Source organism: Ciona intestinalis, chromosome 8 (assembly GCF_000224145.3).
Source record: "Ciona intestinalis chromosome 8, KH, whole genome shotgun sequence".
Classification (NCBI taxonomy): domain Eukaryota; kingdom Metazoa; phylum Chordata; class Ascidiacea; order Phlebobranchia; family Cionidae; genus Ciona; species Ciona intestinalis.
In genome coordinates, this window is record NC_020173.2 from 3,165,371 (window position 1) to 3,183,613 (window position 18,243).

Sequence of the window (18,243 nt, forward strand, 5' to 3'; positions counted from 1 at the left end):
TGTGAAAATAAAAAAAGTATTACCGGGGAGTTACCCAGCGTAGAATATAAATCCACGTTTTGTATTTACAATTACATACATACAGTTCAAAACTGTTTTGCTTATTTAATACTAGTCTATTTTTCTATTTTTTCGAACCGAATGTAATACGATAAAACGCGTTTATAGACTTTAAGCGATAACTGAGCTACGAGAATGTGTCGTGAAAACTCTACTATAGCTTTGTATTATTGTATGTTGGACAGGCTAAGTTAGAATTATAGAGCAAGCCAGAATTACATGAAAAATCTAATACTGTTTTAATGTAGGTTTATTTTTGATTTACCTTAAATAAGATAAAAGACATTTTGTTTAAATAGGATCGTTTTTATTGTATAGGAATCCCATACTATTTAAATCCAAAAAGCAGATAAACTGATTTCTTAATTCTGACTAAAATATTATTCTTAATTAATTGAGCATCACAATGAGCACCGATGACACACTTGAGATACCAGGATTTTACTTCGACAGAGAAAAGAACCGATATTATCGGTTATTACCTGGTCATAATAACCATAACCCACTCACAAAAGAAAACTTGCCAAAACAGTCAACTAGTTTACAAAATACCGAAAAACCAGAACAAGTTTTTAAAAATGATGGTTTAACTGAATGAATTAAAAGAAGAGAGTTACAAAACATCACTAATGCCAAGTTTTATATGCAAGCAAGGGAAAACCAACTCTGTAAATCTGAAAAAGAAAGCGCTTTAACAAGAATTAAGATAACAGTATATGACCAAGATTTTACACCTTACTCTGGTTTCATCCAATCTAGAAATCCTGAGTCATTATTTTGCATTTCAAACTTCCAATCTAGTATTCACATGTTTGATAAATTTGATAAAAAACATAAACAATTTGAAGCCACAAAACGGAAAGAGATTTATTGTGGAGAACAATTATTAAGTTACAGCCAAATTTCGACACCATCTGCTACTAATTGTCTCATTGCAACATTTTCAGTTGGTTTCAATTTTTCAAATGTGATGCTATTTTGCGATAACAGAATTTTCTCTCTCTTTCGTGTTAAACAGACGCCATGGTCAAGTGCATGGTGTGGGTACCCCGGCGAAGAAAACAGAATAAGCTACTCCCTGGATGAGAAGATAGTCATGGTGCCAAATATAATGTATGAAAGACAGGGGTTACCTAATGGTAAAACAACAAGACTTTCAGCCAGAATAACTGCCCAGCATTTTTCGAGGTCATGCAAATTACATTTCAATGGGTTATTGAATGGAAGTATAATATGTAAAGACTGGAGTGCTGGCATGAAGACAGTGTTTAATTTTAAACCACCAGGTATTTAACAAACTTAAGTTTTTCTTTATTTATATAGTTTCATTAGTTTGCTATGTTATAATTCTAAGTATAGAAAAGTTACTTATGCATGATGGCTACACTCATGTCCACAGTAGGGTTACTGAATCTGCAGTGTTTGGATAAACAGACATGACTTTGGATTTATTTGGTAATTTATATCTTGGTGTATTGGAACTTGAGTGACTTATTCATGGTTGCCACTACCATGCCCACAGCCAAGTTACTGAACCTATTTCAGTGTGTGCAGGCATGGCTTATGGATTATTTGGACATTATATTTTTAATTATTAATACTTGAATGGTGTTTACTATTGAAAAAGGCTCTAAGGCTTCTACAGTGTGTAAATATTTATTTCATTAAAACAATAACTGTTAATAGCATTTGGTGGCTCAATTAATTTCGCCCGAGTATATGTTTTACTTTAAAGGTAACAAGTCAATTTAAAACTGTATGCAACATGTAATCAGACTCTATATGGCTAACATAGTAACTGTTTCATTTCAAAGTAACATTTTGACAAAACAAATGTAAAATTTCAGCGGCTTTTAAATTTTTGCAGGAAAAACAAACCAGAAGGTTACAGATGTTGAAATGTTGTCAGATGGTAGAAGATGCATTGCAAGATATTTTTCAACTATAGACTCTACTAAGTTATGGGATTTAAGATGGGCTAACTCTCCACTGTTGGAGTATTACTGTTGTGATGTAACTTCTGTTCGATCTTTGAAGAAATTCCACATTTCCAGTGATGAGAAAATTCTTGCTGTTGATTATGGTAAATCTGACAGCTCATCTTTATTCAACATATCAGATGGACGCTTATTGGCATGTTATAAAGGCATGGTGTCACCATTATATTCTGACTGTTGGCCTATGTTAGATGGGAATCCTGGTACACTGGGAGTAGAACGCAACTGTATGGTATTTCAACCATTAGGTAGTGTTCAAAATTGGAACAATTAAAGCCTAAAATAAATATGAAAATTTGAACTATGTATATTGAACTATTTGTTAAACAATTCCTTTTGCACTGCACGCCACAGAGCACCGATGTTTCCCGCCCCAAAACCGGATATTGTTTGAAACCTTTGAATTATTTCAAAAAATAATGTTTTTTCTTCAAACACTGGAGTTGTAAATGCTTGCATGATAAACCTAAAGGAAAATATAAAAAAAACTTGATAATCCTTTATTATTTATATTTTAGCTTGTGTATGTTGTATGTTTTTAAATCTATAACTCTTCTGCCACTTTATTTTTCCTGTGTTATAAGACAAAAAAATATTACCCCAAAAGTAAAAAATATGGTTACTCGTGCATGAGGTGTATGAAACTGAACACCTGTTTTAATAAAAGAGTGTAATTGCCCGGCTATATGACCATTAGTTTCATTGATTCATTTATTAAGAAAACCACTTTAGATTTAAAATTATAAATTATGTCTTTCAGCAACAGTGTATATAATGTATGTTTTATGTGTTTTTGTTCTGCATGGAGTAAACACTTAAACAAAACAAGAAATCTTACCAGTTTGTTTTGTTCATGTGTTGCACTTGATCTTCTAACCTGCTGACACCAAAGTTTAATTCACACCAGTCACTTCCACTTTCTGCTTCTCCGTGGTTGCTTTCAAGTAAAATACTATTCGCTTTCAATGTCTCAACTGTGTAGTCTAAATTTTCAATTTGATTTTGTGGGAATTGCTGCAAAGATAAAGTGGAGAATTGTAAAAGGGGTTACCTGTAGCAAGCGAATGGTGAATCTCACAACAGTTTATTGCCTACAATAATGTTTTAAGCGACTTTGAATAAAATAAAACCAAATACATTAACATATTCATGCTTTTAGTGTATACAAAACAATAGGTAGCCTACTGGCCTACTTACAACAACATGAATATATGAGAATGAACTCAGCAATGTTTATAATATAAAGGCAGGTGTAATGATCATTTCCGCTTTTATGGTAATGATTCATAGTAACCTATATACGAATCTATTGTTGTCTAGGTTTACAGAATAAGTTTATGCAAATGTATAGAACAAAGCAGATACATATATATTCCATCACATACATAGAGCGAACACCTAAATTTATTGTACACATTTCGTACACCTAAATATAATATCAATGGTAGTTCTCAACGAGTTTATTAAAAAAAAACATTCTTTGTATACTAATTACCTCTGCATAGTAATCATCTGGTGGTAACACACATTGTAAACCACTTGCTTTGAAATTAGAAATTGCATCCACGATATTATTTGTGGAAAAGGCAATATGTTGAATTCCTTCACCCCTGGCAAGATAATGTGTATATTGTATTGTTGGTTAAGGTATGCAGTATTTTAATAAGCCTACTCCTATTAATTAAACAAAATAAAAAAAATTCAAAGACAGTCAATATAGCACAGTTGTTTTGTTTCGCACCTAGATTACCAGTTAAAACAAAATTCTGGGGCCAAACGTTTTGTCAAATGACGTGCACCAGTTTGCTCTTTTCAGAAAATAAGGGAAATTTCAATAGGCTAGCTGGCATTTATAACAATACTCACTGGTGCATAAAAAGAAAATGTTCGATCTGACTTCTCTTATCTTGTTTAAGCGCTTCACAAAATACAAACTTCGGAACTTCAGGAACTTTGTTTTTTACCTTTTGTTCTGTAATAATGATTATTGAATCCTATATTGACAAGTAAATTAGTTTTAAATCTTTTAAAAAATAAAGTTAAAAAAATAAGAAGAATTAACACTTTTTATCACTGTAATTTGGTAACAGAAATTTAGCACATGATTTTGAGTTGTACTTGTATAACTATAACGGTTAAAACGTGCACTATTATTAGACTACCTTCCAATTGTTGTGGTCCAAGCACAGCTTTTAATCTTAGTCCATGAATTCCTTCTTTCACAACAAAACCTGCATCAAAATCTTCTTCACTAAAAACATTAACAAAGTTTAAATATACAAGATGTTTTAAACTCTTAAACATCACTTTCTTTTGCAGTTGAAAGCTTTATAAAAACACAAATACAAAACAGGTATATTATATTCTATCTGTATCTAAATACATTTTTTACAGTAGAAAGTAAAAAAAAAACACAAATAATAAACAAATATATATATATATATATATTCACTATATGCAATAATAGTAATAATACTGCCATTTTAACAGTTGAAAAACTTACTTTTAAATATTGTACTGCGTCTCTTTTAATTTTAATGTTTATACAAAGCAGTTAAACACTTACGTGTTAATTATCATCCTTGTAAATCCCAGACAATGATTATACCACTTTACCACTTCATCTGTGTGTTCTAACTGCAGTGAAAGAGCAATATGATCTACAGCTGTCATGAAATGGGGGTGGCTTTCAGGGTCCCAAGATTTATTGACCTCAAAACCAGGGAGAAAAGCACCTCCATATTTGGTCAAGTCAATCAACGTATGTTGAAGGTTACCAACGGGAGATTTAATGATTGCGTAACTCACGATGCCATCTTTGTCCCCAATCTGCATTAAATTACATTTCAATATAGTGAGTTCTAAAGCATTATGCATGTAAAACAATCAGCGCTTATACAACTAAGTCTATATGCTATATTGCTATAAGATACATTAGATATACAAATTTACAATTGACAAAACATTTAAAAAAATTGTTTTAAATTTCTAATGAATGTAAATTTTTGAATGATTTACAACGTGCAAATTCGCAATGACACTGCGTAAGAAGTCTATGTTTAAATAATGAAAAATCACACTATAAATTTAGAACAAACTTTAGAACAAGATTTTCTAGCATTATTATGTAAAGACTTGGCAACTTACATGGTCAGTTTCTTTATGAGAATTTTTCGGAGAAGCAGATTTTGCTTTTTGTAAAATAAACTCAACGTCAGAAGTTTGTAAACAAACATCACACGCTGTGTTTACGGGGTAATTGTTATTTCTATGGCAGAAGAAATTGTCGCAACAAGGTTCTGCTCCTTCTTTCCATTGGTCAATTATAAAAATCACATCAGCGTGGCGTAAGACGATAGTTTTTGACCGCAGAGGGCAATCTGATGCCTTGGAAGTGGCATACTTCTTGAAGTTTAGTTGATTTATTAAAAATGATGAGAATTTTTCAACATTTTTCACAGAATACCTAATGTGGTGTATGCTGTGATACATTGTAAGGTACCTACCACAAAGACAGGCATTATTAGTTGAAAAAAAGTTGAAAAATTAGCAGCCAATATGAAATTCAAAGGTAAACACAATACACATACAAATCTACAAAAGACAGAATTTTCAAGTAAACATCTAAATATTTTTGGTAAGAAAAACTAAACTAGTTATTGCAGACTATAAAATATAACTTCCCACACCAATAAATGAAATACAAATGTGATATACCACCCTATCTCTGACATTACAACATTCTTTCTCAGCAACGCGTCGGACGAATGTCATTCATTCATAAATTAGGGGATTTTATAATCACCCGGTGATCATTAAAAGGTAGAACGCGCAACTGCCCAAAACCGTGATACATTTTTTTCTATTCACGTAACCGCCAACTCCGCCCCTATTTCGCTCGGTGTCTATTGTAAAAGATAGGCGAACAGTGGTTTTAGGAGATTTTGGCTGTTTATTTCAAAATCTACACCAACTATTTAAGTTTACAAGGCCCGTTTAGGTATTTAGTAGGTTAACGCTTACAGTTTAGCCAGGTTTAGCGCTTGTTTAAGAAATTTATTTATTAAAGAATTTTATTTGAAAACGTTCAAACAAACGGTTCCCTATAACTTTGGTTTTAATCTCTTTGTTTAAGTTAAGTCAAAACAACAAAGAAAAACTATTTAAAACGCCCTGAATTCCAAAATGCCCTGGATTCCATTGACTACAATAGTAAACGGGACCGCCTCGCGAAAAAAAGAGGATGTATCATCTCTCTCCTTTACCGACATTGAAGATGCGCGTTCTTTCGTTAACGGAGTTCATGTTGTGTTATTAAAAGAAAAAAATTAAGAATAAAAAGTTTGTTTATACGATCCGCGTACAAAGTTTAAACATTGTCTGTTAAATGAGTCAAATTTTGGCGATATATGAAAGTAACCTGAGAGAATATACGTAGTTGTAATGTATATATGGGAAATGTCATATTATCTTATATCAATTTAATCCCCAACACAGCCTGAGAAAATGAATATTTCCTTAATATACGCATGAGCAAGTATGAACTGATGCGTGAATCTGTAGTAAACGCGCGATCGTAAAGTCCCGTGAGAAAACGGCTGGCGCGTATGGCGTGATCTCTCTCTAAGAATATTTAATTATGTTCTTATTGATTGACGTTTTAGTCTCACACAAAGGCGCCTAAATAGCTTAGATACTGCAGTATTTGCTGTGAATATTAAAGTGCTAGGTATGTAATAAAAGTCGTGGTATTTGAAAAACCATTTTTTTTAAATGACGTCATTAGAATTTAGCCGAATGACGCCATAGACTAACATGAATCCTTATCGAAGTTAATTGATGATCACTTGACAGTCACGATGTCGTGTTGTAAAAGCAAATTATTAGTCAGGGGCCATTATAAAATATGAATTAGCAAAGTGGTACGAATTATCTCAAAGATAGCGTGCCGTTACTTTTGTCTTTGAAAACGAAAGGGAACCAAGAATTATTAAAACAACTAAGGGAATCAAAAGCAAAATGTTGGTCGTGCAACACGCTAGAGCTAGATAAGAGCAGAAAGTGTGTTGGTTTGAAAGCTTAGTTGTTAAACCCAATATATATACTATACATTAACTAATTAACATATGTACTTTTAATTACAGTTTTGTAATGTGTTGAGTAGGTAACTAAACTGCAGATAATTGCTTTACAACAAGTAGACAAAAGTTCCCAGTTTGGCATAGAAATAACATGAACATGAACAATTTGGATCAATCACCGGGGAGTGGGGAGTCTCAGATTGGATTAACTGAAAGAAGTTTCAAAGTTTATAAAAGAAGATGGTTTCTACTTTCTACTTTGTGTGTACTCAATATCTCAAATGCGATGGTGACTATAATTTCCATTTCTTTTATTTTATAATATGTTTATGTAATGAACAGTTGTCAGTTTCCCTTACCTACCTATGTTTATTACATTGACACAAACACAACATAAATTTTTCGAACAAAGTAGCAAAGATCAAATTATTTTTAAAATAAATTGATACCTTATGAACTAAATGTTTTTTTACATCTTAAACAGATATGTTAAATGACTTTTGTTATTTGTTTCAGATCTGGTTGACATTTGGTCCTGTCGCATACAAAGCTTCAGAGTTTTACAAAACCAACCTTGATACAATAAACTGGTTAAGTGTCGTATTCATGATCACTGGTATCCCATGCGGGATTTGCGCTACCTGGCTCATAGACACTATCGGACTAAGATTCTCGATCATTTTAAGTGCTTGGTTAAACTGTATTGGATGTGTAATACGTGTGATCAGCGCAATCGACGGAATTCTTCCCTCGGCCATGATTCCACTTGTGTTTGTGGGTCAAGTTATCGCAGCATTCGCGCAACCATTTATGCTATTTGCCCCGACAAAGTTAGCAGCTCTCTGGTTCAAAGAAGACCAACGTGCTGTAGCTAACATGCTTGCCACGATAGGTAAGTAGTATTATTACTACTTAGTTTGTGTTTATCTTTTCCTCTCTTTGAGAAATGGAAAAATTACTTGTTCATTTTGTATACGAAAATCTGTATGCCCAAATCAGCAATTCTCTTGCTAGATGTTTCCTATGATTCTATGACAATATGTCTATATACATGATATGACAGTATAATATATTTTTCAATTTTCCATGTCACTACACATTTCTATGTCATAATATTTAACAGCCTTAGTAAAATCTCTTTATTTAAAATCTTCTACATTACAGCTAATCCTCTTGGAATAATGTTGGCTGGCATTACATCTCCTGTCCTTGCAAAAACTAAAGACGACATTCTGTACATGGTATAAAAACACTTTATATTTTTAAAAATATAGTGTTACATGTTGTAGCAGGAACTCTGTAATTTGGTAGAATCAAATATATATATTTAAGATATTGTTAAAAGCTCTAACTGTGTATTGTAGCCTAATGGGTCAACTCTGGAATTTAACCTGCATCCACATATGTTCCACATTGTAGGCAAAGGGCATCACTAATATAGAACAGTACTGTTTCATATAAAAAAAACTTTTTATATCTCAGTGATAATTGCATTATGTTTCAGAAATTAATTGAATAGTTCTGAGGTGTAAATTGTGACATTGTGTATTTGCCAATTTGGCAAATTAAAGTCAAGTAACGTTATAATTATTAATTATTGTTACTGTATTTTAATTTTTTTTAATTCTATTCAATGCATGATATCTTTTGAGTTATTATTTAAATTAAATGTGTATTTCCTCTTTAGCTTTGTATTCAATGCATACCTGCGGGGGTAGCTACCCTCATGGCAACGTTTGGTTGGTGGTCAAGTGCCCCCCCTACACCCCCATCTAGTAGCGCACAGACCGAATCCGAGCCTTTCCGACAAGGCATGAAGGCTTTGTTTAAAAACTTCCGATATTTGCTTCTAGCATGGACCGTTGGGGCGGGAATTGCTTTGTTTAGTGTACTTACTACATTGCTGTCACAAATCCTTTGTCCCTGGGGATATACAGATGTAAGGAACTACTAAATTATTTAAATTTCACTTAAGTAATTTAAAATTTACCTGGGTCATTTTACTTTCTCCTCACTTTTGCTCATAAATTTGTAAATGATTGTTAATTTAACAGCCTTTTATTTGTAGCAATAATGGGTTCTTCTAATTTATGTTAATATAAAGTGAAAATGTTACAACTTTTGTTAGTGAATAATTGATATTGTGACATATGGTTATCTTTTATACAGTAAGGATCTGGTGATACGAAAACACAAAATAGACAAAAATTAAGTCTAACAAAGTGTAGAATAAAAAAATGATATGTTGCACAAAAAATAAATAAATGCACATTATTACAGAGTTATGTTGGCCTGATATGTGTGAGCACAATGATAGGAGCTGGCTTCGTTGGATCCGGTATCGCTGGGGTAATTGTTGACAAAACAAAGAGGTTTATTGAAGTCACAAAAGTTGGGTTCACTCTTGGAGTGTCAGCGCTAATCGTGTTTGGAATTGTAAGTTTATTGTAAATTTTTTTGCGAAAAATATATGTATATATATATGTTTATATTATAATGCTGCTGTTTGTTAAGCTCAATATACTGTATTTTTATCTTATGAGAAAATTTTTGATAAGGGGTACAAATGGGACAACTGATATACAATCATTGAAATGTTGAGAACGTTGAGATAATCAGTAAAATGCCGATTGCGGTACAATCTAAAATGCCTTGTCTGCATATAAGATGTGTGAGAATTAAAGGAGTGTTGTTTAAAATTGCTTTCTAGCTCATAAATGAATAATTGTTTTTTTAATAAGGTTATTAATTATAGATAATTGTAATTTGTAGGTATTAAGTTCTTAGACTGTACTGCAGTGTGGTTTTTGTTTTTGTTGCAATTCAAGATGGCATAGTTTGATTTACCCACCAAATACTCCATATATGATAAGTTTATCCTGAAAATCCTTTGTAAAAGTTCTAAAGCAAACATTACACAGCTCTTCAAATGCAATCCTACCCATGTTAAATAAGTTATTGTGTCATAATGATACCTGAGGTAACAATGGTAAACAAAGTAAAGTTCAGAGTCCGAGTTACGAGCTATTATGATGCAGCAATAAATGTATGGATTGTTGACTATTATCAGATTTATTTACCCTTTATGTGTAACAAACAAAAAGTTTTGTATCAATTGACGAATTATTTAACTGAAGTTTGCCTTTTTTATCGTAACATAAATAATGGTTGAGAATCTACAAAAATAAACACCAGGCAAAGATATAATTTGAAAAAGAGGCCATTTTATGCAAAATGTATATTTTATAGAATATAATTGGCTAGACTTTATTTTTATCAGTTACAAGAGTTACATATTTGTAGCACCTAATCCTGACATGAGAATCTTTTCCGAAAATACTGGATACGTTTTTCAATTGGAATTCTTTTAAGTCCTTAATTTGGGAGCAATTAATAAATATGTCTGATGTGTGGCTGTTTAATAAAGCAGAGCATACACACACATAGACAGAGTGTCTGTAAACTTCATAATGTTGTTTATATCACAAACATGAATGATGTTTCAATTTTGTTTTCTGGCATTAACGTGGTTTTTTAACCTAATCAGATTTTAAACCTTGTTTTCACACAATTTCTACACAGAAAATCCTAATATAAATTGTTCAAGTTCAATTTAAGTACCAAAACATATGTTTCTCACCTCAATGTGCGGCAACCCTTACAAATAAAGCCAGTACTTGTCAACCTAGTTTTATTAAAACCCAAGTCTTAAGGTTTAATGACAAAGCTTTGGAACCTAATTTCCTAAAAAACTATGTTTAACAAAATTCTTTGTAAGCATACAATAAAACTAAAACAATACATTATTTTTTTATTTATATATATATGTATATAAATTTAGTTGAAAAAAAATTATTATTTTTTTTATTTTTAGTTCCACAACCATGTGAATGAGTCAGCATTAATAGCAAGCATGTGCGGGTTGTTTGGATTCTTCGGCATCCCAGTTTACCCTGTGGGTAACGAACTCGCTGTGGAAACGACATACCCCGTGGGTGAAGCAACTAGCTCAGGGGTCGTGTTTATGAGCGGGTGAGTCATTTTAGAGGGGGTGGACAAGAGATTTATTATACATTTATAGTCCAAGGCAGAAGGAATACATATGTATTTTCAATGAAAAAATAAAAAAAAAAGTTTAGTTTGGATGTGGTGCTACGAAAAAGTACGAAAATGTAACAGACAAAAATCAAGTCCAGCCATAGAAAAAATAAAAGATATATTTAATATTTGGCCTAAATGACACCATCAATCTCCGATTTAAATTGAATCAATGTGTTTAGTTTATTTGCATTTAGCACAAGCTTAGTTTCATTAGCTATAAGCTTAGTTTCATTATGAAACATAGTAACAGTTGTTAAAAATTGTGTTAATTATAATGACCCAAACACACAAGTACAACTACACAACTATTTGACTAATCTATCAAAAATATAGTTTAACAAAAAATAGTTTAACAAGCACCGGCCACAATTGCATAATGCTGTGGTAAAATTCATTGACATTAATGTGTGCTGTATGTATGCATCATAATGTTTGTTTATAATGTGCAAACTGCGGTCCTAGTGTTTGCATAATAAAGCTATATCACATAGCTGTGTGTTTAATTTATTCTAAACATATATCATATGACAGTGGTATTTGAGTGACTACGCTAATCATTAGGGTTGCATGTTCCATACACGTTAGTTTTAAGTCTAAAATAGCTTTTTTTAAAGCGCTATTGGCTGTTAAGATTAATGAGTATACTACATCCTCTTTATTAATACAAATTCCCCTATGTTTTAAAACTGTAAGCAAAGCTAAATTTTCTCAAGAGAGGTATTTAGGTAAATTTTAGGTAAAAATTTAAATAACTAAAAAAAGTCAAAATTATCTTAAATTTATTTACAAATATATCCCTTTTCAGTCAGTTACAAGGCATAGTTCTTGTGTTGGTTCTTCAATCTATTGGAACAACTATCCCAGTAAATGAAAGAAACAACTCAAAATGCACAAGTGACAATCTAGGAGATATTCCAGTGCTGGATATGTCAGGTTAGGACTTATGTTGTTCACTTCCTTGTATTTCAAACAATGTATTTGATGACTATAGTGGGAGTTCTACAAAGTGTTCGTAAGTGTTTGGCCACTGTTTTAAAATTGCTGCTGTCTTCAGCCCAGGGGTTACAGGTTCGAGGCTGGATGCTGCTACTTTTGTAAGTGATGTGTCATTCGGCAAGACACTTCACACTAATTGCTCCAACCCAGTGGTCCCTTATGGGTTGTCTAAATTGTCAGCCATACCTTAACCACAGATAAAAGGCTTTTTGAATCGAATAGGCCCATTCTTGGGTTGGAACCCAAGGGTTAAAGATGAATTAATAAATGTAACTTATTTACACTTGAGTGGCATATCCACAACAATTGTTATAGCACAGGTGTTCTGTTACTATGTATGTAACTTTGTAAGTAATTATTATCTTTTATGTATGACTAACAATTTGGACAACCCATTAGTAACCATTGGGTTGAAGCAATGCTTGTTAAGTGTCTACCCCATCGCCCACATGGTAGCAGTGACGAGCCTTGAACCCACAACCTCTTCTGTCACTCCAGACACCATATATATTAATATACCATCCATTGATCCACAGTTCCTGTATATGTAATGCTTGGATATGCTGGTCTAGTGGCAATCGTTTACGTCGTATTTTTCCGAACACCTTACAAGAGACTCAACGCTGAAACTGGAGATGAGAAACAAGAAGCTTATAGACAAGCCGATGAACCTAATTATTTACCGGGTGTTTCAGCGGAGACAAAAACTGGTTTTAGTGAACATAGTGACTAAAAATTAACGCAACAGTAATTCAATTTATACTTCCATATATTACTGAATATTTTCTTAAAAAATTCTAAGTTTTGTGGTTCATAATTTTAATGAACTTAAAAATCATTTTTAATTTTTTTTTTAGAAAATTGCAAATGTAATCAGATTTTCTTAGGTAATCTATACACCAGATAGCATAACAAGTACTTCTAGTGATTATTACCCCTTTTTTTAAAAGAATCCTAGATATTCAGCATAATTAAATAAAAAAGCTTAGATGACCAAAAAAACACACTCTAAGGTACAGTTTGAGGCACTTTAAATCCTTTGTTCATAACCCAACTTATCACAACCTAGAAAGGGCAGAATAACATTGATAAACGCCTTTTTGTGTTCTTATTTTTAGCCAACTAGATTAAAACTACCAATTTATAAAACCTCAAAAAATCATCCATAATTTACTGTATAAACATGCCATTTAAACTACCATATTTCACCAATTTAGTGCACTACACATGCCACTCAAACTACCATATTTCACCAATAAAATTTATTTTCATTTATCTCTCAATCCAAAACTTTTAAATCTCTTTCAGCACTGTTTAATACATGGTACATATAAGCCTTCTAACTGTTCCTGTTCACCCTATATATATATATTCCACACACATTAGATATTCCGTCATTTAATATATCTTAAACATTCAACCAAGTATGCGGTGCTGAATTAACGTTCATTGTCTACTTTTGGTACAAAACCAAAACTCTAGATAATTTTTTTCACAGTTTAAACTTGTTATTTTTTTTTTACTTATTTTAATTTTTTTTTCAAATATGAAAAAATTGTCATTTTTAATTTATTATTTTATGTGGAGATATATACACTTGAGATTTGTTGTGACATTGTGGTATATGATATATGTGGCCATAAAGCTGTCTAAACCAAACCTTCTCCCTATTATACCAATGTTGCATACATGGCCTTACAATATGAATTGTAGCAACAATTGATAATATAAGATTAGCATTTTGTACACAGTACCATTAGTGGCCAAACCCCTAAACCTTATTTCAAATTCTAATATTCTTTCAAATATTTATTTATTAGGCCAATTGTGCAATTCAGTGAAAAACGAAAATCTTGTTTTTGTCTTCTAACTGGTTTATGTGACTTGTATAATGTTATAATGACTCCGTTACACATACTGAAACCTTTCATATTTTTCTATAATTCCTTCCTGAACTTTCCTTAATGACGTTATAATCGTGATGACGTCATAATTGTGATGACGTCATCCTAATTAGCAGTAATTGCTGAGTAGAATTTTTTAATTACTGTCATGTTTTGTGTTGTATGTGTTTGAGATTTAATGTAATCGTATACTTAGACTGTTAAAAAGACAACTTCAATATAATATCAATGTTCCTGCAGTTATTGTGGTTATAATGGTCCATGCGGTATACAGACAGGGTTGCAGCGTTAGTGTATGGGGTAGGGTAACACTAGGGTTACGAGGTATGTTACACGAATGTTGGATGTATGTTGTATCCGCTTTGAGAAAGGCTGTTTGCTATATATAAGAAGATACATGTTAATATCAACAACTTACGGACAAAACGTGAGGGCAGCCGAGTATTGGCAAGCATGTACTGTCCTCTAGAAACCAAAAAAACATAGGGTTTTCAGCGTTAAAAAAGTGTGCGAAAACGAAAATAGGAAACAACGTGTATATAAAAGAACGGTCTTAGCTTAACGAACGAAACGACTGTTCATATTGTTTCCTTGTTCACAGGAAACACGAAAGATGTGTTTCATAAGCACATATGATTGCGCCTTATGGTAGAACTACGTAACACGGGCTGTTTAATTTTCAATCTTTATGCATTAAGTTAAAGCACAGCCTACTCAATACAGTAGGGCGGAAGGTCATGGTTGAGGTAAATAAACTTTATCATTAAACCTGCCCTTTAATTACGGACATACGCAACACAAGTTTAGGATTTTAAAGAGTTAAATTTAACACAAATTCTAGGTGTCAATCGTCAAAATACGCAAGTTTTTACATTCATGGTTAAAAACTAAAGATTTTCTCAATAGCGGATACGTTGTATGATGTACAAACAACCATTTACGAATGTTACTTAGTCAGGCACTAACGGTAGTTTTCTGGCTTTTTTACTAATCTAAATTATTGTTTTAAGTGATGTCCATGTAAATAACACTGCGATTTGAACACCACTGGCCACAATGATATGTTTTGGTGACCGTGTTTGCTAATGAATGAATGTAACTTAACTTGTTTATACTCCCTTATGAATACACGCTTGAACTTGTTAGAGACTTTCTAATTCTACTTGCATTCTAATCACAAGAAATTTATTACAAAATAAAGAAGTGGCTATTGATCATTTGAACAGCTTTAAACTCTCTTTGTAGCAACCACGTTGAAAGGAAAAGGTCTTAAAATGAAAGTGCTTTCGCCTTTCAAGTCAGGGGTTTCCCCGGTCGGTAGTGTGAACCAGAATCGTCGACAGAGAGAAGCAATAGTGATAAACAACTCCATCTTAGCAAGTTGCTGACCGAGGCAGTTGCGGGTCCCAATGTTAAAAGGAATGACATTAGGACTTTTGATGAATTTACCAAGATCGTCAATATGGCGCTGAGGTTTAAAAGTATCAGGGTCGACCCAAAACTTGGGGTTGTTCTGAATTCCCCACGTGTTAGTGAGAATGATTGAATCCTTAGGTACACGGTATCCCATCAACGTTGTATTGCATTGCGCAACATGAGGAACGGAGAGTGGAAGCGGCGGTCGCATGCGAAATGTTTCCTATAAGAAAATACGAAAATTAATTTATGGAAATATTAAGACTTTGTATAAAGGGTGAGGTTTCAATACTTGAATTGACTGGTGTATTGCGACCAAGCAGAAATAGCGCGTACTTTCGGCTCTTCACTTGTTATAAAAAATTACTTCTAGCAATTACACCTTGACAGAGTTATGACGACTGTTTTTTTCGCCATTCAACAGTACACAAGTTACATTCATTCATTAATTCTTTTATCCATGTAGCCTACTCTAATTGATAACTTTGACTACGAATTATGTCGTGTTTTGATTCAAAATGTTAGGTTAAATTATAAGAACCTGTATCACCGCGCGCATATAAGGCATCTTGTCTTCCATAGAAACACTCGGCGTCCTACTTTGTCCGAGAACCGAATCCAATTCCTCATGAAGCCGAGTTTGCACATCCGGAAAACTGGCTAAGAAGATTACGGCCCATGTTATAGTAGTTGATGACGTATCAGTTCCTGCCATGAAAAGGTCGCGAACCAGAGGAATAAGTTGATCTTCTGAGAACGACGCTCCGGCGATTTTTCGGCGGGATTTTGAGCCTCTGCGACGCGGGGAACGACCGGAAGATTTTCGAGGACGGTGGTGGTGGTGGTTGCTGTGATGATGGTTACCGTGGTGATGGTTACTGTGATGATGGTTACCATGATGATGGTTGCCATGGTGGTGGTTGCCATGGTGATGCGAATGAAGTTGGTGGGAGTAGTTAGGGTGCAAAAGATGTTTGTCTGCAAGAAGGTTCAAAGAGATTGATGTAAAACCTCTTGTGGGTGGTATACATATAGTATAAGAGGTTGTAACATGTGATATGGGTCGTTTATGTGGTAGATGGGGTATTCATACACCCTATGCTCACTGTTTACTTATAATACAATAACACAGGTGTCTTATTTTACACCAAAAACACACGATTTATTCATACACGCTCACGCATATTGTCAGCTTATAACATGGATATCTTCTTGAACACCAGGGTACCAAACTAAATACATGTACTGCGCATAAACCTTATGCGCACGTCTCCATGCACGGAACATATACTTCGGACTTAACTCAATAAGTATCTCACCTTTTACGTTATTGTTAAGAATTAAGTTGTTATTATTGTTGTTGTTGCTGTTGTGTCGCACTTTTATTTTCTCAATTTCGTTGAGAAATTTATCAATAAAGTCACGCGGTTGGTTGGGGTCTCTCGATGCGCGGTGTCGGTCGATTTCCATTTTTATATAACGGTGCAAATCCTCCCTGAACTCTATAGCGCGCCTAGTGGTGGTACTGAAGGGTGGTACATTCTTGAGGGAAGGTAGAAACATAAGGATGCCAGCCAATGCATTGTACTTGTTGGGTTCAATTGTACGGAGAAGCAATTCACATAACCCCTTGTTATCGTTCAAACTGTCATGGCCGAACACTAGGTGTGATATCACATTGGACATTGTGACGTAAATCATCTGCTCTATCTGTATAGGACCTGTGGATGCAGTAACGCCGTCGTGTCACGTAGGTCAATGACGTCAGAAAAGTGTTCTATTAAAACGACTATCCAGCCACGCGAGAATAAGTATTTATTTATTTATCGATGCGGTTACCCTTACCTGTGCTGACGTCATCACCACACACGTCATCAATTTGGTCACACAACATGGCGGCGCAATCCACGATCTTCGGCTCTAGTGTCCTGCGTCCCATACCAAACTCACGAAGAGCCGACAAGCAAAACCTTCGCTGTTCTGAATGGAACATACTTGAGTTGATGAAGAGGATTCCTTTCCCGCCGGCAAAGATCTCGAGNCCGTCCTGTGGTCGATTCGCCAGGTGAGTGTTCTTGACGAAAGCGGCGTGAGCTGCGTCCGAGCTGCCGAGGATAACAACGTTCTTTGGTCCCATTTTAACCTGAGTGGTATAAATATTAATAAAGGTGTGCGTTTATTACAGAATATTTATTATTATTGTATATTCTATATACGAAACCAATCGGCTCTTCAGAATCCATGTTATGCAATTACAATAAATAAATCAACTCGTAAACGGACACAAGGTGTATGAAACACGATACCTGTGTTATAACGACTTGTTATTTCGCCACGCAAAAATAAATTACATTTATACATACATTCATTCATTTATTCTAACAGCCCCCGACTCTGCTATAATTGTTGAAGTATGTGTCTTTTAAAAGAAACATACCACCTATAGCTCTAAGCAAATGACACTGCGTTACTCCGTGACGTGAGAATAGTTACATTTATTGCATACAACTCACCATAATTACTGGTCCATGTTTTTTACTCCAATCTGCCATTAATCGTTCCGGATATGACATCATGAACGGCAACATCCCGAGTATTGGGAGTCCTCTTGGTCCCGGAGGAGAGCCTGGCATCTTCTTATCAGTTTTATCCATGATAACCAAAGAAGAAGAACGGATGTGGCGAAGG

The 18,243-nt window shown here is 33.8% G+C and overlaps 4 protein-coding genes across 4 annotated transcripts; 2 read left to right on the forward strand and 2 right to left on the reverse strand.

The window, feature by feature from the left end:
- The first annotated feature begins 350 nt into the window (after positions 1-350).
- Positions 351-2,663, forward strand: LOC100185346. Its single transcript, XM_002120079.4, has 2 exons — positions 351-1,346; positions 1,928-2,663. Exons 1-2 carry the CDS (start codon positions 704-706, stop codon positions 2,329-2,331), a joined length of 1,047 nt encoding a protein of 348 aa, XP_002120115.1. The 5' UTR covers positions 351-703; the 3' UTR covers positions 2,332-2,663.
- Positions 1,701-5,554, reverse strand: LOC100181413 (4-hydroxyphenylpyruvate dioxygenase-like protein). The gene is made up of 7 exons (XM_018813002.2): positions 5,205-5,554; positions 4,624-4,886; positions 4,220-4,308; positions 3,924-4,029; positions 3,553-3,667; positions 2,896-3,071; positions 1,701-2,523 (listed from the first exon to the last, which is right to left on the reverse strand). Exons 1-7 carry the CDS (start codon positions 5,547-5,549, stop codon positions 2,373-2,375), a joined length of 1,245 nt encoding a protein of 414 aa, XP_018668547.2. The 5' UTR covers positions 5,550-5,554; the 3' UTR covers positions 1,701-2,372.
- A 1,624-nt stretch (positions 5,555-7,178) lies between these two features.
- Positions 7,179-14,378, forward strand: LOC100183781 (solute carrier family 49 member A3). The gene is made up of 8 exons (XM_002123708.4): positions 7,179-7,427; positions 7,655-8,030; positions 8,303-8,379; positions 8,826-9,077; positions 9,419-9,574; positions 11,013-11,170; positions 12,045-12,172; positions 12,772-14,378. Exons 1-8 carry the CDS (start codon positions 7,290-7,292, stop codon positions 12,966-12,968), a joined length of 1,482 nt encoding a protein of 493 aa, XP_002123744.1. The 5' UTR covers positions 7,179-7,289; the 3' UTR covers positions 12,969-14,378.
- An 897-nt stretch (positions 14,379-15,275) lies between these two features.
- LOC100175159 lies at positions 15,276-18,243 on the reverse strand. The gene is made up of 5 exons (XM_002119202.5): positions 18,069-18,243; positions 17,401-17,698; positions 16,875-17,276; positions 16,097-16,533; positions 15,276-15,778 (listed from the first exon to the last, which is right to left on the reverse strand). The coding sequence occupies exons 1-5, from the start codon at positions 18,207-18,209 to the stop codon at positions 15,368-15,370; spliced, it is 1,689 nt and encodes a 562-aa protein (XP_002119238.1). The 5' UTR covers positions 18,210-18,243; the 3' UTR covers positions 15,276-15,367.